Source organism: Anastrepha obliqua, chromosome 1 (genome assembly GCF_027943255.1).
Source record: "Anastrepha obliqua isolate idAnaObli1 chromosome 1, idAnaObli1_1.0, whole genome shotgun sequence".
Lineage (NCBI taxonomy): Eukaryota > Metazoa > Arthropoda > Insecta > Diptera > Tephritidae > Anastrepha > Anastrepha obliqua.
The window spans coordinates 59569395-59596936 of NC_072892.1; the positions used below are offsets into that span (position 1 = coordinate 59569395).

Consider the following 27542-nt stretch of genomic DNA (forward strand, 5'->3'; position numbering starts at 1 on the left):
ACTCAAGTTTAACCTCTTATTTCTCAAGTTTTGTTGCCAATAATCTAAAAGTATTAAATGAAAAATTCAGAAATTGGTGGTTACTTATGGTTTTAATTAAAAAAAAAGGTTTATATTTGTGTGAGTATACTTAAAAAAACTCATTTGTCAACATAACTTAAACAAGCTCGCTTCATTTGAAATTGTGCCTTTCTGTAGCTTTTAACATTTTTACCACGTTTGACTCCTTCAAAAAAAAATAATAAAAAAATAAAATTAATAATTATATATGTATGTGTTATGAGTTATTTTAACTTTTTTAAATTGGAATTTGTTTCGTTGGGCGAGCACTGTATCAGCATAAATAAAAAAAGATTTACTCCGTTAGCGTTGCAACGTTAACCAAAGGATGGGCCGCCTCGGACTTATTCCAGAAATGCAAAATTTCAATAGGCATCGGAAGAGCATCACTAGACAACTTCGCCGATCGAAATCCGTTGGCAAAAAGTTTTTTTACTTAATCTCATCTTCATCAATCTTCTCATTTTGTCATTTGCGACATGAACAAATCTAAAACAATGTTTCTATAATTTTATGAAATAATTATTATATTTTGGTTACAACAACAACTGGATTTCCGGACAGGTGTACTATGCAGTCCCGCCTGCAATTGCCACTACAACGTTCACGACCCTTCTACCCTCACAGGTGGATCAAAGCTCGAGGGCAGGGTGGGCGGAGGTCTATATTCCGAACATCTGGTGATCTCCTTCAGTTTTCAGCTTCCCGAAGACTTTAATGTCTTTCAAGCTGAACTGATGGGAATAATTATAGCCGTGGCACTGGTACAGTGTGATGCGATGCCTGGAGATGATATCTACATTTTCACTGATAGCTAAGCGGCGATAAAATTTCTCCCAAACAGTCGACAACCTCTAAGGTGGTCAGCAAATGCCGCACATCTCTTAACGAGATGGCTGAGTTATTTCACCTAAAGGTAACATGGGTACCTAGCCATTGTGATATTGAGGGTAACTGCAGAGCCGATGAACTAGCGAAACTCGGCACCGAATTGACCGATGAGTACATAGATAATGATATAGGCATACCCTTACTACAACAACAACTTTGATACCATAAGGGGCTATATACAGTTAGAAGGTCGAAAAAAGCGAATTTTCCAGAATTTTTACTAAAACTTTCTAAACATATTATGTTACCTTTTAACTATATTTTAAGACTTAGTATTAGTAAAATATTTATTTAGAAAGGAGCTACAGCTGATCTCCGATATCTCTGAACTAGATCCTCTGAAATTAAAAAACCAAACAGTTGTCGTTAAAATAATGTTAAATCTAGTAATTAATCGAAGGGATAAGCAAAATAAATTTGTTTGACAAAATGGCGGTTTCTCAAAAAAAAAATCGATCTTTGGCCAAAATTTCGGCCTTAAATTGTTTATAAAAAAAAAATTATCGATGAGGAAAAACTCTTCGATTAATTACTAACAAATATATTTAAAAGGCTCGTGTTAAAATTTCAAACTAATCGGTTCATCCGTTTTCGAGTATTGTTGGTCACCGACTTTGTAAACAACATTTTGAGAAAAACCCGTTTAAAGTTTGAAAAGCACTTTACATAGGATAAAAATTCTCTGAAACGGCTTTTCAAATTTGCATGTAACTTCGAAAACATTCACCGGAACGTTATTAAATGTTCTGTGTGTATTCTTAAATATATATACATTAAGAAAAAAAACAAAACGATTTTTTGAAAATTCTAACTATATATAACCCCATAAAAGCCGAACGAGGTGCGTCGACCATGTCAAGGTCAATACCAAGATGAGCTGTCATAGTTGGTAAACATATTTTGAAGCAGCAATTAAATTCAGGATGTTCGCTGTTAATTTAATTTATTTAGAAATTTTTTTGTATTCATATCTGTTATTTTTTGTTTTATTATTTATTTAAAAATTTCACATGTATAGTATATCGTTTTACCTAAAAACATCCAATACAACGTTTTGTAATCATTTGTGTTATTTGTGCGCAATAAATTTCTCATAAAGAGTTTTGCTTAAAAATCTCCAAAACAGCTAATAAAATCTGAACACTTTTTACTTAAAACAAGTTTTGTACTTACATGCATTGTTCGTTAATTAAAAATAAAAAAAAATTAAAAATAAAAATTAAACATTCTACTTCGATATCAGCCTATTTGATGTACATAAGTACTGCTCACAGCGCTGCTTTAGCATGAGTTGCGTTGTATGTCCCTCAGTCTACATAGTTACACATTTACTTCGATTTCCTCTACAACATCTTCAAAGTTTGCATCGCATACAGAGCCATTGTGTAAACTGTCTTCCGCAACTTCCGACACAGCCTCTGAAACGCCTTTTGGTATATCCAATTTCACGAATGAGTGACGCGTGCGAGCGCTTTTGAGTTTTCGCATTGATTCCAACTCCTCCAGGGACATAATAACCTCATGCTTCAGTTTCAAGTGAACCTTAAGCCTTTAAAGAAATGAGCACAAATAGAGAGAGAATAATTAAATGTATTCTCAATTTTAGGCACCAAAACACAAAAATAAAAACAATTCAACTCACTTCGACTTCTGTGGATATCCTCTATCGCAATAGGTGCACCGGAATGGCATACCGGTATGTGAAAAGCTATGATTTCGTAGGGATATAGTATTTTTGAACACCTTGCCGCACCCCGTCTCCGGGCAAATATATCGCAAATTGTTATGTTTGACTTGCAAATGCGACGTAAGGTGGCCCTTTTGTCCAAATCTACGCTCACAGTGCGGACATTCGAAAGGGAATTGACGCGTATGATAACGCATATGCACTTCCAAGGTTTGTGAAATGGCGAATATTTTGTGACACAGAAGGCACTCGAATGGCTGAAAGTCCTCGCGTGAACAATGCGTCTGCTTGTAGTGCAGCTCACACGATTGACGTGATAAATAGGTGCGATCGCAGCCCTCAAAGGAACAATTGAAGCGCGGTCGATCCGGTTCGTGTGTGCGCCGATGCAATAGCATTTTACTGCGGCTCGTAAACGACTTCTGGCAGTAATCGCAGCAGATGCGACTCGAGCGTTTGGGACGAATTATTTGTATGGGCAGATCAGGAGTGCAGGCACGCGATGGCAGTGGGCTGTTCGGTTCACATTTAATTGATGGCATTGCGGTTGTTCTCTTATTCACCTCATTGAGCGATGAGGACACTACGCATAGCGACGTTTCGCTGGGGGTTGTGGATGTAAGCGCATTTAATGCTACCGGCATGTGCTTATTTGCTGTGGCGTGGGGCGCAGGAGTTGTAACGGCGGGAAGGGTGTTACAAATTGAGACATGGTTGCTGCTCACATTGGGGTATGGTAGGATGACTTCACTAGGCGTCGAAACAAGTTCTTCAACCAAAATGTAGTCCATTTGCACTGAAATTGTAAAGAAATCATAACATTGTTCAAAATTTCATCACCTTTTAGAGACGGCTGCAATCATTTACTTTAAAATCATGATTCAATAATAAAAGATTGTGTAAAGCTTCACAACAATTTAGCAACCAGCATTAACACCGATAACAATGTCAGCCTTGAAATGCAACGGAGAATATCTCTTGCCAAAAAGTGCTACTTTGGACTAAGTAGGCAATTGAGTAGTAAAGTCCTCTCTCGACGAACAAAACTAACACTGTAAAAGGCTCTCATCATGCCCATCCTAACGTATGGCGCTTGGACGATGACAATATCCGATGAGGCGTCCCTCGAAGTGTTTGAGAGAAAGTTTCTGGGGAAGATTTTTGGGCCTTAGTACGTTGGTGACGGCGAATACCGCAGGCGAAGGAACGATGAGCTGTATGAGCTTTACGACGCCATAGACATTGCAAGTTGAAAATAAGGGGAAAAGGAGGCAAAAGTTGATCCCCTCTTTGAAAAGGTAATAAAAATTGAAAAATGGAAAATTCTGAGGAGCTTTTTTCATGGCAGAATAACACCCGGAGTTTTGCCCAAGGCGAATTCATAGAAGGTTACTTTGGTAGAGCAACAACAACATTTATATGTATTTTTTTTGTTTTTGCAATTTGGAAAAATTTCATAATTAAAATTAAATTCAAAATAATAAAATAAATTGTACAGAATTTGTAAAATCAAAATAAAATTATTTAAAGCTAATATGTTAAAAATAAAAAGAATATCAGAAAAAAGTGTGTAATACAGGAATGGTTGTATAATTTTTTAAAAGAAACAATGTAAAATTTTCATTTCAAAATTTTTATTGAAATATGATATTATCAAGTCAAATAATCAATATTTGCAGTAGTATAATGATTTTGTTTTTTCAATAATATCGCTGTGTAAGTAATTAAACTCTTAAATCTGAAATCAGCCATGTTATATCACCGTTTTAGACATACAAAGTGGCGCAAATTTATGATTCAATTTTATTTTTTTAAAGAAATATTAAAAAACATTTATTTTAAGTTATGGAAATCTTTATTTTGACTTTTACCGGCTGTCTAATTTCAAAGTGTCAAATATGGTTGACATTACGTAATTTGCAAAAATTATAAATCTTTTGGTAGACTGATTAATTTTGCGTCACCCTGTACATATGTATAATATAAATTTAGTAAAATTAAATTTGGTACAAAATTAATAATACTTAAAAATAAATCCAAATAAGTATTATACACCATTTCAAACAATTCATTTATAATTATACTTAAGTGTACGATGACAATGTAAATATGTGTTTCCTAAGTAAACGAAATACTTTTGTATCTTGCTTAATCGCATATTACTACTTATAATATAGCGATCTAAAAATATAGCGATCTGATGCTATTGACATCAGTCGGCGTAGCCCTCAAGTTCGTTCGCAGCAATCACTTCGGGCTCCGGTGTCAGCACCGGCCGCAATTGTGCTTTTAGCTTAATCTCTTTGGCCACCAGCATGCAATCGAGCTCGTCCAGCGTATGCTCAATGCCATGTATTCGGCTGATGTGCCAACGCAATCTAAAATGGAATGTAAAATATCACAACATTGTACTGTAAATTAAGTGTTGCTCACTGATGACACTCACCTGCCCTTGGTTGGAAAATCATGCTGGCAGTAGTCGCAACGATAAGGCAATTGATCGACGTGAGTATATGCATGATTCTTGAGCGCATGCGCAGTTTGAAACATTTTTCCACACTCTGGTTGCTCGCAAATAAATCGCTGTCCTTCATGCTTCGTTTTCACATGATTGTTCAGATGTTGGGCCATCATAAATGGCTTGGCACATATATGACAAACAAATGGATATACTTTCTTATGGAAGCGCAGATGTATCTGGTAATTGGCGCGACCAATGCATGTTTTCTCGCAAAACTCACAATTGAATACGGGATATGATTGGCAAGTCACTCGCTGTTGATGACGTTCAAGTTGTTGCTTTGTTGCAAACTCTTTGCCGCATTCAGCACATCTATTCGGTGACTTATTGAAGCGATGCTTACGATGTCGATGGGATGCCAAGAGTGAGCGCGATGGACTTTTATGATCACAATATTCGCACTGAAATGGTGGACCGCCAGGAATAAGTGGAGCACGTCCGCGTTTTCGTGGTTTCGACAAAATATGCAATTGTTCGTCGGCAGCCTGGGCTTTCGTTAACAAGTCGGGATTCTCAAAGAGATATTCCGCCAAATTAATATCATCAGCATCTGACGGAGGAGCCATATTCATAAGTACGGGTGGATTTTTTGACGTCTCATTTTTTGAGCAATGCGCTGAGGATTCTTCGTAGGATACTTCCACCGGAAAATGTGCAGAATCCTCTTCAAGCTTAATTGAGAGAATACGCTCGTCCTTTCGAATGTCTAGAATATGTGTTACAAAGTGTTCGTTAGCGCGTTGGTAGGTTTTGTGAACAAACTTAAAGCACTTAAAATAAACTTAAATCAATTTCTCATACACACAAAACTGACTGAAATTGAGCGGCACGAAAACCGACCATTGTAAAAATTTTAAATTAAATATTTGACCGCCGTAGACGAATGGATTGGTGCGTGACTACCATTCGGAAGTGCGTCGGTTCGAATCTCCGTACATGGAACACCAAAATAATAGCAACATTTTTTTCTAATAGCCGTCGCCGCTCGGCAAAAGCTCCTCATAAAACATATCTACCGTTCGGAGTCGGCTTAAAACTATAGGTTCCTGATATTGTGTGGAAAAAACATCAAGACGCACACCACAAATAGGAGCAGAAGCTCGGCCAAACACCCAAAAAGGGTGTATGTGCCAATTATACGAGTATATACTTAGTCCGGCCAGAAGAGGACTGGGCTAATCATCGACTTACACAGAGAGAATATAAGAAAAAAGTACGGCAAGCCAAACTTGAATCCTATAGAAATTTCTACAGTAACGTCGAAGAAATGAGGGAAACAGCGAGACTTTGTAAGGTCCTTCATTTAGACCGCTCAGTAAGGCTGGATTCCATTCGAAAACCTGATGGTTCATACACCATTTCCAAATCGGAAACGTTTAATGCTCTACTCGAAACCCATTTTCCGGGTAGTAGAACTCTCTCTGAAGTTGAGAGTCGCATGAACAATAACGGTAGCAACGGTGGAACCTCTAGGTACAGCTGGTATATTGCTAGTCGGATAGTGACAAGGGAATCGATAAGGTTTTCCTTATCTTCCTTTGAGAACTTTAAGTCCCCTGGACCTGACAGAATATATCCAGTAATGCTTAAAAAAGGAGGAGACAGGCTGATTGAGGTCCTGAAAAGGATCTTCACAGCCTGTCTTGCATTTGGTTATATACCATCCCAATGGCGACGCGTAAGTGTAGTATTTATTCCGAAACCAGGAAAAGATGACTATTCCCTAGCAAAAAGTTTTAGACCAATCAGTTTGACATCGTTCATGTTGAAAAGTCTGGAGCGAGTGGTGGAGAAACATATTCGAGTGGGGGTATTGCCGAGAAGTCCACTTAGTAGAAATCAACACGCTTACCAGAGTGGAAAATCATGTGAATCAGCCTTACACGATCTTGTTAGCAAGATTGAAGCCGGGCTGGAAGCTGACGAATACACAATGGGCGTGTTCGTGGACATTGAGGGGGCTTTTGATAATGCCACTCTCGGCTCGATATGTTCTTCTGCCGAACGACACGGAGTTAATCGAACCATTATAAAATGGATATATTCCATGCTCTCTGAGAGGCTGTTAACCGCTGGTGGGAGCAGTGACGAACAAATCACAGTCAGGGCCAAGCAAGGATGTCCCGAAGGGGGTGTTCTTTCTCCGCTGCTGTGGTGCTTCGTCGTAGACTCTCTATTAGTGGAGATGCAGGAACTCGGTTTTCACGTCCAAGCATATGCGGACGACGTCTGTGCGCTAACATCGGATAGATCCTTAAGGAGGCTTTGCACGAAAGTGCAGAGGATTCTTGACAAAATCGATGATTGGTGCATGAGACAAGGTCTTTCCGTTAATCCGCACAAAACAACTATAGTCTTGTTTACGAGAAAACGGAAATTGGATGGACTCAGTCTTCCAACACTGAAAGGTGTGACACTTGGTCTTTCCAACGAAGTTAAATATCTAGGAGTAATCTTGGATAAGAAGCTGACTTGGGAGACACACGTTTCACTGAAGGTGAATCGTGCATTGAAGATTTTTCAGCAATGCCGTAGAGCCTTTGGCAAAACTTGGGGTCTGAAACCTGCTGTGGTCCTATGGATATACACAGCACTTATCAGACCAATCATCACTTACGCTTCTGTGGTCTGGTGGCGACGGAGCATGGTTAAGTCCACAATCCGGGAACTATACAGGCTGCAAAGAAGTGTATGTTTATGCATCACGGGTGCCATGAGTACAACCTCTGGTGATGCCCTAAATGCTATGCTTAATTTGCTCCCCCTGGATCTTAAGATACAACAGGAAGCAATAAAAGCAATGTGTAGACTCCATAAATATGGTTTCTGGCACGAAGATGGAACTACGGGACACAGAGAAATCTTTAAGTTGCTGTCGGAGCAGTATCCACTGTTTTTGGCACCTAAAGATGACCTGATACCCACAGTTTCAATCGGAAGGAAATTTGACGTCATTGCTCACGCAATGGAGCAATCCAGAATGCATGCAGAGAGGTTTGACGGATATTTTCTTTACCGATGGGTCCAAGACTGAAATGGGGTCTGGAGCCGGATGGTACTTAAACGATAGTAATAAGTATCACTATGCTATGGGGGGAATGACAACTGTTTTCCAAACATAAGTTTTTGCCATCCTAAAAGTAGCCGAATGGATAATCGAGAGGAGATGGAGCGGGAAACAGATTGGAGTTTTCAGTGACAGTCAGGCTGCATTGAAGGCCCTGGAGAACGCGAAGCAAACCTCAAAGATTGTTCAAGAATGTAAGAAGAAGCTTAATTCTGTCGCAAGACAAAACAGGCTTGTACTTATATGGGTTCCGGGACACTCCGGTGTTCAAGGAAACGAAATTGCCGACGAATTGGCCAACCGTGGATCAGCGGTACCCCACAGGGGCCAGATCCAATAATCGGAATCAGTCCCGCAGGAATCAAGAATTGGATTAACGATTATGTAGGCAATCTAAATACATAAAGAGCGATGGTCCGGTCTAGAACGCTGCAGAACTGCAAAGTGTTTTGTGACAAGTCCGAACAGAAAACTTTCAAACTTTCTACTAAGACTCAGAAGGAAAGACATTCGGTTGATGGTCGGCATCATTATAGGACACAACCCATGGGGTCAGCATATGACCACCATTGGAATCATCGAGGACCCGGTATGCCTGTCATGCTTGGAGGAGGCGGATAGCACTGAGCACTTTCTCTGTGAGTGTCCTGCCTTTGCTAGAGCGCGACTACGAGTATTGGGTTCCGATGTCAAGAGAATGAGTAATATTCGTTCTCTAAAACTGGAGGATATTTGCAGATTTGCCAAAGAATCTGGAAAATTCTCACAGGACTAACTATCTCCATCTCTGTCTCTATTCTTTCCTATCTCTTTCTCTGATACTTTTCTCCCTCCCTCCTTGACTATCTACCCCCTTTCCAGAGCTTTAAATACAATGGGCTCTTTGGCCTGAGTGTTTTAGGAGCCACCAAATCTCCTGGTGCTCCTTGGCTCGACCTTTTCAATTTCAATAGTCCGGCCATAAGTTCTGTTACAAGTTAAGTATGTTATAGATATGAAATTATAATACTTTTTTTGATGAAGTTGGTTTTAATTCAACATGCAATTATTAAAAAAAAATTTAATTTTTTAATTTAATTTTTCATTTGAAATGTTCACCATTTGCTTTTACACAAGCCTGCAAACGTTTAAGCCATTGATCGATTAGCATATTTACGTCGCTGCTCGAACCAAAGATTGTTTGAGACTCTCCCAATTTCTGTGAGATGGGCTATGTTCTCCAATCTGTCCACAAACTGTAGTCTGAATGGATTCAGATCTGGACTTCAGACGAGCGATCTTCTATGAATCAAGGAATATTGCTTTTTAGCCACTACGCAGCGTAGTTTTTGCCTTATGGGCTGGAGCGGAATCTCGCTGGAAGATCCAATGCTCTCCATTGAAGAGAGTACTACTCAACTGCATCACCACGCCTTCTAAGGCATCCTCCTGGTACACTTTTACCCCGGTCTTAACCCCTTTTTCGCAGAAATGAAGAGATGCAACTCCTTACAAGACACGCTGAACTCGAACATTTTTTGCGTCTTTAGAAGTTTTAGCACAGATTTTGTTGTTTGCTTATTAAAAACTTCTTCAACAGTAAAAATTTTCTCATCTGTGAAAATAATATTATCATGGCCGTTCACTGCATGCCACCGAAGAAGCAGCTTGCAACTGTCGAATCAAATTTTTTTCAAGCGCGTTGTAAAAAAATGGTCAATTGAGCAATGGGAGGCTTTCATGTGGAGATCATCTCTAATTAGTCGTGACATGGATCTGGTCGATGTATTAATTTCCTTCGTCAAGACTTTCTGCTTTCTAAGAGGATTTCTGCGAATTCTTTCTCGAACGGCCTTTATGGCTGCACTGGTTCGAACCACGCGAGGACGACCACTTCCTTTTCAGCCTGTCACGTCAGACGTTTGGAAAAAACGATTAATCGTGCGGTAAAACAAACATTCTCGAAATATTGATTCAATATTTTTTCACAATTCGTAAATCTCACTTACACTTTTACCACCCTTTTGTAATGCAATCACTGCAATGCGATTTTCCTTGGCTCGCTACTCCATTGCTAACAAGCGAAATTTTCCCCTAAACTAAGTATAATTTATGAGTAGACAATGCATACGAACAACAGCAAAACTAAGGGAACTTCTTTCTGCGAATTTGTTGTCGCCGTATGCATTGTAAAATTTGTCACAGAATTTATGGCAAGGCTAAGTATATTTATATTATCATTGTCACCGAGGTCAATAAGAAGCACCTTTACCGCTGCACCAGTTAGCGCTCGTCCATCACACAACTCATTCGCCTCCCTTTTTATCCCGTTTTAAAAAGCCAGACCCACGGCACGGTTGTTGCTCGATTATAAAACATAATATCTGAGCAGCTCGTAAAATATTTATTTTAAAACAGTCAAATTATCTGAAACCTCGCGAGCTATGAAACGGCAAACAAGAACTTGCTATGGCGTAAACCAAGTTTTGCATTGCTGAACCATACGAATGCAAATTCGCCCATGGGCTGTCACTCCGGCAGCATCCTTTAAATATTAAGTGTTTAATGCTATTATAAAAACAGGAACAGGTTTCGTTCAAATTCATCTTTAATTGTGAATATTTGTGCATGCACAGGAACAATTTATAGGAAATCAAAATAATTTCTGCTTTTTCTGTATAAAAAATGTAGAAGATGTTCTCGGAATCATTTAATACAATCGTTTTGATATTTATACATAAATCCTCATAATATATTATTAATTGCTATTTCTGTCGCACACTACTGCTCAGATATCTTCACCAAATTCAATTTGGATCGCATCACATGAAATTTACGCATATCTTCCATTTGTTCGAGCGACGCCTCAATTCCATGCTTCTGTCGTATGTGCACTTTTAATCTACAACCAAAAAATTATGTCAATTTACGAATTTACTTTAATTGCATTTTAACAACTCACTTGGCCTTTGCCGGATAGCCACGTTTGCAGTAGGCACATTCGAATGGCATTGCACTGTGCGAGAATTCGTGATTGCGCAGCGATGCGGATGAGGTGAAAAATTTTCCACAGCCAGGATGTTCGCATGAATAGCGCACGCTATTATGCTTTACATTCTTGTGGGTATTCAGGTGGCACATTTGTGCAAATTTCTGGCCACATAAATCGCAAACATATGGAAAATCGCCCGTGTGATAGCGCATGTGCACTTCCAGCAGCTTACTAATAACGTAAACTTTACCACAAATTGGGCACTTAAGTCCACTCCTATTGTGAAAGGTGCGTATGTGTACGTCCTTAGCCTGTTTTGTGGCATAGAGACGGCCACACTCTTCACATTCGAATTTCGGTCGGTTGGGTTCGTGCGAACGGCGATGTGTTAGCATGCGTGATCGATTCTTGAACACTTTCTGACAATAATCACAGGTAAATTTGCCGCTGTAACGGCGACGCGGTTTTACATCGCCTTTCTTCGAAATTACTACGGATTTTACATCAATTTCAGCATGCGCTTCGGCATCCACTTCGGCAATCTTTGCAACATTTTGTTTATTATTTGTTAATTCACTTTCGCTTTCGGTGCTCGCATTTTTGAAAATTACGTGGTTATCATTTTCAACATCTAAATTACTTGCTTCGCTCGATGGCTTAGTTTTATTCCTACATTCGGAAAGTTTTGTTCTCGACGCACGATGGTTTTTGTGCACTGGATCGACTAACACATCGGTCTTACATTTTTCACTTAAGTTTATTTTTCGTATTAGGTACTCTTCGTTGTCGATTTTAATTTGTACTGTTTCCGCATCTGTTTATTAAATGAGTCGTACAAGAAAAAAAGCTAAAAAAATTAATATAATATTAAACTTTGTTAACTTTAAAATTTTAACTGTCTCAAATTTAAACTTCAACTTATGATTCATTCAATAAACAATTGAGGAAACATTACAAATATTTTCGTATTAAAATTTTAAAGTTTTTCAAATTTGTATATACACTAAATAATAGTAAAATATTTTTCCAATAGCGGTCACCCCTCGGCATGGAATGGCAAACCTCCGAGTGTATTTCGGACATGAAAAAGCTCCCTATAAAAAAATATCTGCCGTTCGGAGTCGGCGTAAAGCTGTCGATCCCTCCATTTGTGGAACAACATCAATAAGCACGCCACAAAAAGGAGGAGGAGCTCGGCCAAATACTCAAAAAGGGAGTACGTGCCAATTATATATATATATATATATATGTATATTCCACTATTAACTTCATACCTTCCACTTTATAATGAAATAAACATCCGATCATTTATATTAAAAAATAGCATTTTTCTTTGAATATCAAAACACTCTTATTAAAAAACCCTTTATGTATGTAAGTATGTATTTATGTTGGTTAATTTCTAATCTGCTACGTAAAGTCACGATATTTATTATGAGAAATGAATATAAGCAAATTTATCATGCTCGCAAAACATACTCAAAAAAATCTAGCGATGCTCCATCAAATGACTATTGGATATACTTTCTCTCTAGGAATCAAACACTTCAAGTCCTTCCAGATCACTGCCGACTCATTGAAAAATTGTGGTTGTGTTAGGCCGAGCAAGAAAGAGGCCCTTGGAGCTTTCCCAGGACAGTTTGGTTCAAATTTCCGGAATAAGCTGAACTTATATCCGACCCAGTATCATCACCTTCGGAGCACTCCTACCCTTACTATAAGCTACACAACTCAACTGGAAGACATCAAAAACGACTTCGTACCCCCGACAGGCGGTTCTACGTGACCGGAACGACCCGGTTATATATATAATAGGGAATATTTATGCTTGTACAGCAACAACAACAATATAAAAAACGTCTCTCCCTCATCGATTCCGAAACGGTACACGACAAATTATCTGTATGGTTGATAATCATCAGTAATTCTTAACATGAAACGTTTAAACAAAAAAGTTCCTACTGGCTGGCCCACAGTTGGTGTTCACTCACCCACTACACGGGAGCTTCTACATCTCGTGTATCTCGCACGCTGACGGTTATTTGATATTATCGTCCAGCCATGCTCTACAAACATTTTTTACACATCTACTGGTAGCCAGCCACCTCCCAGACATGTGACAGTATTCCTCCCTTATTAACATACTGGTGAGATCCAGTATGTTCCCACAACACTGTATCTGCCGATATATGTCGGACCATCACAACCTTCATCAACCGTACCTACCTAACGCGTCTAGGTATAGTAGCATACATGTTCAACACATTGCTTTTGTAGAATTTCCGTAGCAAACTAAATATCCATCCACTTAGCACCTCAAAAGAACTCATTTGCCTATTTTGCCGCCGAAACAACCATTAAGTGACCAAAGTGGTTTCAGATTTTGCCAGATTGCCAAACAACGGGCCTAACAGAGTCATTACAGTAATCTGAGAAGCTATTGGAAAGACATAGAGCTGTATATTTCAGCTCTAATAGACCGGAGCGTCCCACAAGACGCTTAACAACATTTAGGTTTTGCACAGAGACAGAAAAATTAATTATTCAATTTGCTCCGGCGTGGCAAGGAAGCCGAAGCTACTGCGCTAAATCTATACGTTCATGCCGCCTATAGACTTTCCTGGCATTAGTCCTTCCGAGGCGGAAGATGAAGAACGCGAAACATAAAATGGCACCATTAATTTCCAAATTTTAAAGTCTAAAACAAAACAAAGTACGTTCGGTTTTATACCCGGCTAAACACTGTCGCTTCAGCACCATTCCCCTTATATGTATGGAGAATGTTTATGCTGCTACAACAACAACAATAATAACAAAATAAAGTAAAAAAAGTGCTATATATTATACGTTTTCACCTTCATCCACCAGCTCATCGACTGATTGATATTCATCCATATCTATTTGATCTTCCAGCTCTTCATATTCCATCGACGTCTCGAAATGACCAACAGTGTCATCTTGGCCAGCGACAATATCATTTTCAATAGGCTCACTTTCGGCAGGCAGAGATTCTACGAGTTGTGGCTCATTTGTTTTAACTTCAACTTCGCCAACATCTTCTGGCTCTCCATGTCTTTCTATTTTCATTGTCGTCGTCAACGGTGATACTTCATCCCCCAATTGTTGTGATTGATCCAATTGCTCTAAGAAAATCTTTGACTCTTCCACTTTTTTGTGAAAATCATATGCCACCTGTAACTCCAATCCACATGACTTGCAAAGCTGGTGTGGCGCATTAGTACCGCCAGCACGCAAATCGATTTGCGTACAAACGGTGAAGCAATCATAGTAACTCAGTTGCTCCTCTTCATCGTAGATAAGCTGTAAATCAAGTAATTGCGATTCGTCTGGAACTTGCAGACAGAGCCGACAGTAGTCGGACAAATCAATATACTCCGTTGGATTATCGGACAAAGGAATGGCACTTTCGGCGGATTGCATCATATTCGATAGCAATATGCGCCGTTTTCGGTTTTTATTCTCCTATATACGCTATAAAAACACTTTTTAAGAATAATATTTATTTTTGCTACCAGAAATCACTTAACTAATATTTTGATGCTCGAGCAGTGACAGCTTTCAGAATGATTGGCGTGCTTTGTTTTGGGAGTTGCCATATAGTATGAATCTGAACATATATAAGCACGGCGAATTCGAGACAAGCATGCGCTTTGTATTGCAACAGCTGTCATTGTGTTTATGTAAATAAATAAATTCTGTGTGCATTCATGGTGCAGGTAAATTGCATCAATAAGTTTGAATGGAGAATTATACAAAATTAATGACTGAAAACCTTACAACAACCGAAATGTTTTCGTCTTCTGCGTTGTTAACGGCCACGAACGGCATATTAGAACATAATACTAATTCGACAATTTCCACTTTGCTCCAAGCGACACCTGCATCAGCTACCACCACCAACAAAACCGCAGATGCTATGCCAACGGATACGGATATTAAGCAGAATGAAAATGGGCACTTCATCCTCATTCCCTTCGTAGTTCTTTCATTTATCATAGCTTTTTCCGCAGTGGTGAGATTTCTAACAAAGCAATATAATATTAGGTTTAGCGCCTTGTATACATATTGATTTTTATATTTTTATTTTGGTGGTGGCGCACAGGTATTCTTAATTGTACAAAATCGACGCCGTCTTGCGCGCATCTACTGTCGTCGAAGAAGTGAACGTAGGTACTCGTTTGATGATGATTCTGATTCCACGCTAGAGCAAGGTGATGGTTACGATTTCGATGACCCCAGCGAATGCCTGCTGAAGGGGAAATTGCAAATCGATAATGTGAGTGCGACGTAACAGAAAAATAATTTAAAATGTTTTAAATAATATGTACATAAGTACTTATGTCATATATAATTTTTTTTTCTTCCCAGAGTTACGCAAGCGCACTACGCAAAGATCTTTATACCTAAATGAAAATAATTATGACGAGAATAGTGATCACTAGAACTATTAAAAAACAAGTGAATAACATTGCTATTCTATGTTGTCTTCTTTGTTGCATTCAACGTTAATTGACAGCACCTTGATAGTCTCGCTCATGAGCATTCCTCGCACTATAACAGATAAAAAATTTGTTATCGATACTAAATTATACTCTAGATCATGCTTAGTATACAAACATAAGCCATAAGGCTATTAAAATAGAATCGTTATACATAATAAATTAATTGTCTAACAAATAATCAATTACTTTTGTGTTTGAGTATGTATGTATCTATTTACAGGCGGGAAGTACATATACGATATAGAACCAATTTAGCACAAATTCATTAAATATGGATAGTCTACGCATTTAAAAATCCTATGATTTCAAATCACATATTGTCATATTAAATATTTGCATTATCCGTTGAAGCATTGGCGCTCAATAGCCTTGAGGTGAGGTCGTAAAATCCAAAAAAGAATGCACCACCCAGGGTAATCCACAGCACACGAGGGGTGAAACCAGCAAAGAGGCTAAAAAGATAATTAAATTAATTGAATGCGGAATAAACGCTTATTTATTTATTATCAGTAAAATATTTAAAAAATAATCTACTGAAAAGTCATGGCTATCAAGGCTTTCAGCTAAAATAAATGGAACAATAAAATGCAGCTGCTATTAATATAAGTTGCGTTATACTCCAATGTTATTGCTTATTTTGTACTCACCCCGCAAAACCACGTTCCCTATAAACGGTCCTTAGTACATTGTGCGCATTCAACTTCTTTGTTGCGGTACCTTGCTCAGCGAGCATAATACGCGTTTTTGCCACATCTAGTGGTGTAGTCAAACCTGCTGCAATGCCCCCCGCCATGGCACCACATAATGCGACAGTGAATGGTGTTGATTCCAGACCAGTAGTCGCAGTCCAATGTAGCTTAAAGTATTCCCATAATGGGAATTGTATTAAACTGAATGGTATCTCACGCATCACCGTGGTACCAAAGCCACGATAAAGTCCACGCCGTAATCCCTCAAGTTTATAGGCGCGCCAAAGTATTTGCAACGCAGTAGTTTTCTGAGTAGTTCCAAGTGTTTGTCGACGTTGCTTAGCAATTTCAACGGGAACACGTATCAAACATGCTAGCTGCAATTCAATTGTTACACATTCATACATATACTACATCAATATTGCCATATCACAATCTTCCACTTACAACTTCGGCACAAGATGCCGAAACCATGTGTATATATGGTGAATTAGCTGCACCTGTGACATTACTTAAATGTCGTTTAATGCTTTCATAGGTGCAAAAGAATAGCGCCGCAGTGGGTGCACTACCAGCAGCAGCAGGCGCTAAACCTTTGTAAATGCCTCGAAAACCGCCGGCACGCAAGAAACCCAGCTCGCTTTGCAGTCGCGTTTTAACAGTATCAATGGGGAACAGTGCAATATCCACAACAACACCAGCGACACCACCTGCCTGCAAGTAGAGCGTTAATTTATTGGCTTTGTTTGGAATACATATACCATTTCTTTTTACCACAAGTGAATGCAGAAAGGAATATTGTGTGTGCATGTGCGGCACCTCCTTGTTGCCTTCCATTTCTTATTTTACCGTCCGGCTACCAACTAAATTAAAATTTTTTAAGATGGTATTTTTGAAAACTTATTTTTTCGATAGCATCCTTCGCCTGATAAGTACTGTTTTGTTTATTAATAGAATAGCGGTTGGAGTTCAATGCCTGCTTGACGTTGAAGACAGCTGTATGTAATTCTTGTTGCAATCAGATAGTTCCATTAATCAGCTGTGAGCTTATCAATGCAGGGTGTGTGGAATGAAAACAATTTTCGATTAAATAAATAGGAACAAAGCCCGCTTTGTTCGATTACCGTGATATTCGCTGGTCTACAAGATTTCGATAGCAAAATTAAAATTTTTTAATTCATTTTTTTAAACAAAGTACAGTTGTCATTTTTTATTGTACTGCTTTGAATAGCATACAAATTATCATTGATCGTATATAAAACCGACTACTTTCGATGGCGCAGACATTACTCTCGTGGAAATTTTCTAAATGTAGACGTTCTCAGTTAGAAGCAGAATTCCGAGGCTTTATGTTGTTGTTGTTGTTGTAGCAGCATAAACATTCCCCCTACCTACATACGGGGAATGCTGCTGGAGTGACAGTCCTTGGTCGGATATAAATCCGGGTCGTTTCGGTAACGCAGAACCGACTGTCGTGGAAACGTTCCGAGGCTTTATATAAATTTGTGCTTTCACAATTTAACACGCGACCCTTAATTTTCTTTAGTTTGTTTAGTTTAAATCTCACAAATATTACCAAGCCATTCCCGGAATTTTCAGGAACATGCAATTTCTCCTGCCTTTGTTTATTTATTTTGTATTGGTAAGGGGCCTGACGTCAAACTTGTCAAAATCGCGAAAAATAGAGTAATTGTTTTGGGAAGATGCCTCCTTCTGTACTCAATTCGCCGACATTTATGTGTAGAACACATTGTCGATCAGGCTCGTCAGTTTTGCTAAAATCTCTCTCGTTTGCAAATGTGGCCAAAAGTGCGCATAATTTTTATTTGACAACGTAAAATAATTCCGGTTATCATTTGGCTCTGGCTTTAAAATGTTTTTCAAAATATTCGCGTAGGAATGTTTGTTTTTTTTTCTTTCAATAACGCGCTATATTGAAAACGTTCACTGAAAGTGCGAATACACCTATTCGCGGAATCATGTAAATCACGAACTTAACTTGACTCGATAAGCTAATGCGTAGTACAGAGCTGACGTCAAATTTATCAAAATCGCGAAAAATAAAGCAACTGTTTTGGCAAGGCACCACCGAGCTACTCAATTCGCCTTGGCTTATGACTACCTTAAAAACCACAAGAAAACTCATTCAAATAAAAAATACTCCAACTCAATTGCCTTCTTGTATCCCGTTATTTGTATTTATTTTATTTTCTTCTTTTTGCAATATGTATGGTACTTGTTATTTTATGTTTATAATAAACACATTTCTCTTAAATTGTATTTAATTTTATTTTTTGTTGCTAACCTTTAAAGTTTTAAAAATTTTGTTCGATTAATGTTTTACACATATAGCATTTTCTTCTTATATATTTTACAACTTTTTGTTCATGATTTCTTGTATTTCTCTTTCAATATTTTTTGCCTTCTTTTGACAATTGATGGCATTTCTTTTTCCTATAGCTTGGTTGGTCAGTTGTCTGGTCGGATTTGCATGCAAATCTGTCGTTCAAAAAAATATAAAACAACAAAATATACACCCTTTTACTTTTAATTCTACACACTCATCGGACACGATGCATTTTATGTCTTTTCTCCTACAATTTGGCAATTAAAATCAATTATGCTTATAGTATAAAAAAAGAAAGCGGCACACACAAAATTCGAATATTTAGTTTTGCTTCACCAATAGATTTGATGCCTTTTTTAGTTTGTTCACGTTTCTTGGCGTATATATGATTTTTTTATTTTTAACCTCTATTATGCTCAAATACCGATCTTTTGCCTCGCTAACAGTTCATCGTTGCACCGTTGTATTTCAATGGCGGCTGGCGTTTCTAAACGCTAACACAAACAACTGTTTTTCAGGTTTATATGGTATATTTTGTCAGCTTGCTAACTATTAGTACTTCCCTTTACGTACATACGCCCGTATATTGCTATGTGTAAGTGGTGTCTCACGATCGATAGTAGTGATTTTTTTTCTAATTTATAACTTTTATATAGAAATGTATGTAATTTAATGTATAATATAGTATATTTTAATTGCTTTTTCCATTTTTTGTATGTTAAAAACATATTTGTAAACATTTTGCTATAATGTGAGAAATGATTCATCTTATATGCTGTGTATATATGTATACTTGATGGTATGTGTATGTAGATTATGATTTTATATTGTTATCTGCCAGTTTATGCAATCGTCGATAGAGTCGTTGTTATAGGAGCAGGAAGAGGTGGAGGTGGTTGGTTACTTTTCATCTTCATCTTTTAATTAGAACTATTCTCGTAAGAGAATAACGGTACAATGCGGTTCATTTGCTGCATCTTAAAATCCTCTCCAAATTATAATGTCCATGACATTATGTTATTCACCATTACTTTGTGCCTTTTGTTCATCTTCGGATTCAGATTCTGTAAGAAAAATATGTAAAATAAAGTATTTTAGCACTTGCTGGGAAAGCCGGTTACAAAACTTAATTAATTGTTTTGTTTTGTAAAAGTCTTCATTGGCCTAATAAATCTATATTTTGCAAAGCAAATTCACGACTTCTAGGCAAGCAAAAACTTTAAATTTGCTTTGGCATTTTTGTTTAACAATGCAAGTGTTCTTGTGCCCACACTCTCATTTTCGGCAATGCCATATATGTTTTATATCATAAAATAGCCAACATAATTATCTCTCTGGATACTAACCTTCTTCAGCTGATTGCAGCCATTCGACAAATTTACGCATTTGTTCTAGGAAATGCATTTTACCCTTGTTGGAGTGAGCATCTTTGTACCACCGGAGTATGCTCTCTTCTGATATTACTTCGGCTGCAAGCGCAAACAAACATATGTTAAAATAATTGATTTAACTTCTCTTAAGCGACATATGCCCTTACTTTTGTAGAATAGCAATATGATCTTTTGGAAGGCCTTCATAAAGTTCATGTTTTCATAGCAGAATTCCTGTACTTTCAAAATTAAAGCCAACTCAGAGCGATCAGTTGTGGCGAAAGCCTGCAACAATGGACAATAGGCTTTGAGATGACGCACCGCTTGGTCGGTGACCAACTCTTCCTTCTTGTTCCATTCACCGAGCGACATTATAGTCGACCAAATCTGTAAACGAACATAATATTTTGTTTATATAAGAGCTTTCGGCACCTAATTCAATTCGATACACTTACTATGATTATAATCTCGTGATCGGGAATGTTATTTCGCAGAGCGAATTCCTTAATGTCTACTGTGATTTCGGAGTGTGCCTTCTCGTCGTTAATATCATCGATAAGCGTTTGTTGGAGTTCACGCTTGGCCTCTTGACTGGCCTGTGCTTTGTGTAATTTTATAATTTCGGCTAGATCTTTTTCAAGAAAAACTTGCTTTAAATATTCTTCAGTACGTTTGTTTGGTGGGAAAAAGTCCATTAGTCTGAAAAAATAGTAAAGGAAACAAAATGGTATTTAGATATAAACAGTTGTGGGGAATGGTCAAAGTACTTAAGGCTATACCTATAGTTGTTATTGTTATTAAAACATGCAGTTTTCTGCTTATATTAAGTGTTTGAAATTCTACTGAAACCCAAACACGCGATGGACGTGTTCGCGAGTGTGATAAAATTTCATGTTTTATCTTGGAGAGTTAATTAATGAAATTAACAGGTAGTAATATTAATTTCAACCTGAAGCCCTCCGAGCAAATAGACTCTAAATGTAAATTTCAATGCAATGTCAAAGCGGTTATTGGCCAATTCTTCTATGATAAAAAGAAGTTTGGACACCCAACCGCTTTATTTTGCTCTGGCACGCTTTAACAATGAAAATATGTGGCGTTTCATGAGATTCATTATGCAATTAAGTGTGCCGACTAGATATTGATTGCAACTTAGATCATCCTACAATTAACGAGTTAGTTTTGACTTGTATTGTCAAAACGATTATTGGCCAATTTTTCTATGATAAAAAGAAGTTTGGACACCCAACCGCTTTTGTTTGCTTTTGCACACTTGGTACAACGTAATTGATATATCGACGTCTTAAATCGAACCAAAGACATTCTCAAAGTGTGCGGCTTGGCTTGTAAATACCCTTTGTTAGCTGTATGAATAGATTTGAAGAAGGAAAATTTGGATTGTTGTCATGTTGTCAAAACGATTATTGGCCAATTTTTCTATGAAAAAAGAAGTTTGGACACCCAATCGCTTCATTTTGCTGTAGCACATTATTGCAATGAAAATATGTGGCGTTTCATGAGATTCATTATGCTGTTAAATGTGCAGATTAGATCTTGCTTCCACGACAGTCTATGTTACCGAAATGGCCCGAATTTATATCTCGCCGAAAACTGTCACTCCATCCAGCAACATTCCCCTTAATATTTATGGAGAATGTTTATGCTGTTACAACAATACCAACATTATTTATTTCAACTTAGATAATCCAACTAACCAGTTATTTTAGAATGGCATTGTTAAAACGATTATTGGCCAATTTTTCTATGAAAAAGAGAAGTTTGGACACCCAACCGCTTTTGTTTACTTTTGCACACTTGGTACAACGTAATTGATATATCGACGTTTTAAATCGAATCAAAGACATTCTCAAAGTGTGCGGCTTAAAGGAAGAAATTTTACGAGACTTTAAAAAAACTTTGTTGACTAATACACCAATTACAGCCAACGAATATAAATTTGTACTAATCTATGTTTACGAAACTAGTTCTATATAAAATGTGTGAATTATATAAAAAATTTAAATTCTATATATAAAACTAAATTTATAAATAATACAATATTTTTACTTACTTGCTTTCAAGTCCACCCTTTTTGAGAGCTTGTACCAGATATGCCATGCCCTTCTCTATTTTGAAAGCGACAAATACCTCGATAAGGAAGTCGAGAGCAATGCCATCTTTAATCAAATGTTCGTTGTTCAGTACCAACAGAACATTTGGGGGCACAGAACCATTAACTGCAAAACAATGATAATCGCTTAGTTAGTATAGTTGTTAATAAAATTTAATATATAACATTTTTAACACAAACATGTCTTTGGATTTGTGTCTTTTGAATATGGCAAATTATTCAAAAGTCAGTACACCAAAAAATATTTACTATTCCAACTACTTAATAGTTCTCACATTGAATATAAAGTGCTCAAACCAAATTTGGATAGTTGGAATGAAATGAAATTTGACCAGAACCGTCGAAAAACAATACCTACCTAACCAGAGCGCTGTCATACGCGCAAGTTTGGTGCGTTCACTTGGAGTAAAACCTTTAATGAATACCAACACCTTCTTCATTTCCTCTTCAAACATCTTCTCCAAGTACTTATATCGACGCATGAGCTTGACAAACACCTGAGAAATGTAAATAAACCACGAAATTTTGAATTTAACACATATTTGAAAAATACGAATTTTTAAATAAATGAATATTTTCATATACTAATATTGTCGCAACATAAGAAATCTTTGATTTGCACTTTGTGAAACAAGTCAAAGACAAGTAAAAATGTTACGTTTACTATCGCATACATTCGACACCATCTGCCGCAACGTGGAGCAATTGAATTGCCAGTCAGCGGACGGCTCTAATTGTATGCTGAATACTTAACAATTTTACAATTAGTTAAATCCTAATAACATCATTTCCCCCATTTTTTCATTTTTGTTTGTCGCAACACAAGAAATCTTTGATTTGCACTTTGTGAAACAAGTCAAAGACAAGTAAAAATGTTACGTTTACTATCGCATACATTCGACACCATCTGCCGCAACGTGGTGCAATTGAATTGCCAGTCAGCGGACGGCTCTAATTGTATGCGAACTAACCTTAGAATAAATAATTTGTATTACCTGCTCATGACTGCGCATCGTCTCAATGTCTTCATTTGCTTCGAATATGCAATAACTTGTGCGGGGCTTCTCGCCATCCTGAGAGATTGATCCTCCCGGAACTACAAGTATATTAAATATATGTAGATATATTTCATACATATTTCCATATTAATTACAAATCTTTTTATTCACACACCTAAGAGACCTCCAGCAATTAATATATCAAATAGTACTTCGCCGTAGCGACGGTAGTCGAGTTTGTTACCAGCGCTGTCTAAATATTTAGAGATTTGTTCCAAGTCACCTTCAGTTTTTTCGAGACCAGCAATGACCGCGTCACGGAATCCCGTTGGGTCATATTTCTCTCTTTCATCTGTTGAGCAATGACAAAAAAATAAAATTTTTATCAAAATATTTTCACATACATATATATGTAAATACATATACATACATATATGTAAATAGATCGTGCAGGCCGTTAAACTTACCTCTTTTTCTGGTCTTGATGCGCTGACCTGATAGTACTGGTCTTTCAATTTTTTGACTCATACAATAAATTGCTGCAAGAGAAAGTAAGGATTTTTCGTAACTTTTTTTTTTAATCGATGAAATATTAATTAAAATAAAAAAATAAAAAAAGGTGGTTTATATGAACAAATCGACTGATTTAAATTTGGAAGTATTTGCTTTAAGTCATTAGAACCTGAAGTTTACTTATAAACCCAACTTTTATTACAATAGATTTCACTGCAGCGCATTAAAAGTGCTAACTTGACTTTAGTTGTCTCGAAAAAGTCCATATAAATCTATTTTATTTATTTAAATGCCTTAATTCAATAACAGCTGTGATACTCAATACTGTCATTATTACCAAGCATGTGGTGTGAAAATACTTCACATTTTTTACGCTCTCTACTCTGCCTTCCGCTTCCACTTCTACATAGCGAAGCTGAGTAATGCCTAAAGTACACATCAAGGTGAAAGTATCAAATTATATTTTTTTTACATAAGCAAAATCACGCTTTCATTATTTTTTACCTCCAAAAAACTTAGAAACTGATAGATCGCTCCTAATTACAATTATATTATAACCCCACTTTTTAATTTTTTTTAATTGGTGCTCGTGTTAATTGTGCCGACATCATTTACCCTCGGTCCCAAGGCATTAATCACCGACTCAAGCACACACCAATGTAAAAAACTTCATTTTGAAAGCTGATAAGCGAAATGAAATTTTCAACTCAATTGAGGTCAATGCTCAACACAGCAGCCACATCAACGAATATGGGCATTATCATATTTGAAATGTTCACTCATGCACTAATAATTAAATATATGACGAAATTAGTTTAAACATCCTTCAGCTTCCCAAAATCCTTGCGTTTCGCCCCCCATGGTTTCTAAATAGTAGTTTAAAACTGCCACTTTTATTCGGATTACACTTACGAGTTCAAACTGTGGAAATAAAAGTTCAAATGCCTTCTCAACGAGCTTCCGACGCTTGATCTCACACAACAGTCACCAAATTATTATTTGTTCACTTAAGAAATCTCAAGCTAGCCCGCACGTACACTAATTAACTCAAAGGCCTTCTGCTTATTGCTACTTCTTTTTCCTTCCTGTTTTTCTTGTTAATTCTTCTTTACATCCGCCTTTTTATTCATGCATAAGAAATGACACGCACGCACACACTCACTATTAAAATGGATTTTTTCCTCTTCTAAGCCTTTAAGGTTTCTTTTGCTCAGTTTTGTAGTTTATCACGATCAGTTACTTTCTTTTAAATAAAATTGGCAAATAAATACAAAAGTAAGGGTATTAAAAAATTAAAATACTGTAAATAGGCGAAATTCTCGCCGACCAAAAGTATGATCACACTTCTATCACCGAATTGTACAAACGAAGTGTGAAGACGATAATGCAAAACCAACCCTGCCGTTGACATTTGACAGAGTTGCCGTTCCATTTTACGTGTCTACACCCTATCACACCTATTTTTTATCTGTTACAATTACTTTTGCTCACTAAAACTTACTAATGATTTAAATAATCATAGTGCATGTGTTTATGGTATATAAAGTAACTGTAATCCCACATCCATCATGCTAGAAAAGTTCTGAAAAAACAGAAAAGTTAGGTAGGCCTATCGAATTTTTTTGTTGAAACATATCTGTCTTACTGAATTCTCGCCCTCACTGTGATTTCATAGTTTGACAACTCAATTTTCATTTTACCGCTTACCGTGCCTTTTTCTCGCGGGAATATAGTGATCTGATTGCTTGATGCTACTATGGAAATGAAATCTTAAGAAAGCAAGCTGCCCACGTAAGAAAAGGGGACAAAGTCAAAATAGAATTTTGATAGATGTTAAGACATATTTAATAGAAAGTGCAGAAGTGAGGTAACATCCCAAAAATATTGGCCTTGTTTGGAACAACAAGAGTTGGTGGTAACTCTAAACCATTCTCGAAAATTAACCGATTGCGTTCGTGCTGCTCGACGCCATTTTCATTTTGCGAAAGATTTAACACAGCATTCCATTTACGTGCAAGTTTGTGTGGGTAGCGAAACGTGGCCTCTGCACCGCGCCAACACGTCTCTTCCAAACCTACTACCAATTACCTGCCCACTATTCCACTATGACCTCGTCCAATAAACTGCCTACAAATTCCCACAAATCACTTAATGTTACTATCTAGTTAAACTTCTTTATCAAATTAACAAGTACTGGAAGTTATTAAGCATGTGGTAGCTGCACTTTCACATGATTGTGTTCAACGCAAAGGCCTCCATTTTGGGTGAATCAGCAGCACCTTATAATCAGTTTGTTCATTTTCAAGCTTTTACTTTTTTATTAGTCACAAATATTATATGTTATTTATATTGTACTTACGATTAAAACAAAAAAAAATTTAGCTCGGCCGAGAAAATGTAATAAAACTTTGCCTGGATTAAAAATACACACCACTACTTTGGTTTAATGCACAACGGGAAGTGAAAATTCACGAAAAAATTTTAACGTTTTAACTGTTTGACTGCGTATAGGAAGATATGACTGTAAACTCTTTGCAAAAAGCTATAGATGGCGGGCGTGTGAGTGAGATAAGAGGAGGTTTCATTTAAAGGTGTGTTTAATAGGCAGCGTTGCCACATGGCAATATACATTTCGTTATAACAATGCAATTAATCATCGTCTAAATTTCTTTCATGATTATCGGACACATTTCAACGAACGAGATAAGAATGATGGAATACATTCCCATTTTCCGTGATGTCGGTATAGTGAATAGACAAACAAAACGAAAAGGAGGAGTAAGCAATCAGAGTCATTGGTAAAAAAGCAAATTAAAAAACTGTATTTGGGGATATTTTTATAATTCGTGCTTTCACAATTTAACACACGGTATTTCATTCATTTAAAAATCAGATAATTCACCAAGTTCACAATCAAGTAACTTTTCTTCTTATTGTTTGTTTATTTGCGTTGCTGATATCATCATCATCGTAAAAATTGCGAAGCATTGTATTCTGAACACCGTGTTATAAAGAACATTTCTTGCTAGCGAACTATCAATTTAAAGTTAATAGTTGTACTGACAATCTTTCCAGTAAGAATTACCGGCTGCTAGCAGCTAAATTTCCAGGAATCTGAAATATTTCACTCTCAGGGGGCAAAACATGCAAAATGGTTGAAAGCGAAAACTAAATTTGGAAGTTCTTGTGTAGCGCAATTCAATAAAATTAATATGGTAATTTATGCTCAGCTTAAGAATTCTTCATCATCGGTTCCTGTTTCTCCCACTGGAGCATAGGGCCTCTAAGAATTGCTACACACTTTATTATATATTATATTAATTACTTTCTATTTAAATTTGTTTTTACAGATTTTCCAAAATTCAACATTTTAATTGAATGTTGCATGAGCATGTTTGTGAACAGACGCTTTTCTTACTGGCAAATGCTATAAGTAAAAACGTCTAACTCTCCCAAAATCAATTAGTAGTTTATGCTCTTAATTTCTCCTTCTTTGAAAGATTTTGCATGCGACAATCCCAAAACGTTAAGCTAAATACACACCAGGCAACCGTTGCAGCAACTCGGCCATGTTGAAGCAACCGTTGCCTCGTGTGTAGCTGTGTTGCCAAATGATTTTCGTGTTGCTGCAACCGTTGCCTGAAATATCAAATAAATTTGATTTTTGGGATAGGTTGCTGCAACCGTTGCCTCGTGTGTATCAATGTTTACTGCTTTTACTCGTTCAGTTCGTTGAACACAAGCAAAGAAGAAGGTTCGTGCGGAGTAAAATAA

At 37.2% G+C, this 27542-nt stretch overlaps 4 protein-coding genes across 8 annotated transcripts; 1 reads left to right on the forward strand and 3 right to left on the reverse strand.

The window, feature by feature from the left end:
- Positions 1–1972: 1972 nt before the first annotated feature.
- On the reverse strand, positions 1973–14799 carry LOC129252085 (zinc finger protein 432). Of its 3 annotated transcripts, none has more exons than XM_054890899.1 (3): positions 14053–14799; positions 2594–3434; positions 1973–2500 (listed from the first exon to the last, which is right to left on the reverse strand). In XM_054890899.1, exons 1-3 carry the CDS (start codon positions 14639–14641, stop codon positions 2272–2274), a joined length of 1659 nt encoding a protein of 552 aa, XP_054746874.1. In that variant the 5' UTR covers positions 14642–14799; the 3' UTR covers positions 1973–2271. The 3 variants fall into 3 exon arrangements, with proteins under 3 accessions (XP_054746874.1, XP_054746876.1, XP_054746875.1); XM_054890901.1 differs by lacking the exons at positions 1973–2500; positions 2594–3434 and adding exons at positions 4337–5016; positions 5085–5865 and having other exon boundaries at positions 14053–14794; XM_054890900.1 differs by lacking the exons at positions 1973–2500; positions 2594–3434 and adding exons at positions 10785–11107; positions 11168–12011 and having other exon boundaries at positions 14053–14794.
- A 113-nt stretch (positions 14800–14912) lies between these two features.
- Positions 14913–15902, forward strand: LOC129241631 (uncharacterized). The gene is made up of 3 exons (XM_054878073.1): positions 14913–15230; positions 15321–15494; positions 15587–15902. The coding sequence occupies exons 1-3, from the start codon at positions 14958–14960 to the stop codon at positions 15623–15625; spliced, it is 486 nt and encodes a 161-aa protein (XP_054734048.1). The 5' UTR covers positions 14913–14957; the 3' UTR covers positions 15626–15902.
- LOC129241622 (S-adenosylmethionine mitochondrial carrier protein homolog) lies at positions 15850–17560 on the reverse strand. Its single transcript, XM_054878062.1, has 4 exons — positions 17184–17560; positions 16857–17123; positions 16368–16786; positions 15850–16172 (listed from the first exon to the last, which is right to left on the reverse strand). The coding sequence occupies exons 1-4, from the start codon at positions 17244–17246 to the stop codon at positions 16046–16048; spliced, it is 876 nt and encodes a 291-aa protein (XP_054734037.1). The 5' UTR covers positions 17247–17560; the 3' UTR covers positions 15850–16045.
- Positions 17561–19424: 1864 nt separating this feature from the next.
- Positions 19425–26286, reverse strand: LOC129241602 (protein krasavietz). Of its 3 annotated transcripts, none has more exons than XM_054878034.1 (10): positions 26128–26286; positions 23723–23794; positions 23431–23607; positions 23253–23353; positions 22616–22754; positions 22198–22363; positions 20582–20825; positions 20294–20513; positions 20103–20225; positions 19425–19820 (listed from the first exon to the last, which is right to left on the reverse strand). In XM_054878034.1, exons 2-10 carry the CDS (start codon positions 23781–23783, stop codon positions 19774–19776), a joined length of 1278 nt encoding a protein of 425 aa, XP_054734009.1. In that variant the 5' UTR covers positions 23784–23794; positions 26128–26286; the 3' UTR covers positions 19425–19773. The 3 variants fall into 3 exon arrangements, with proteins under 3 accessions (XP_054734009.1, XP_054734025.1, XP_054734018.1); XM_054878050.1 differs by lacking the exon at positions 26128–26286 and adding an exon at positions 24931–25123; XM_054878043.1 differs by lacking the exon at positions 26128–26286 and adding an exon at positions 24681–24914.
- Positions 26287–27542: the final 1256 nt, after the last annotated feature.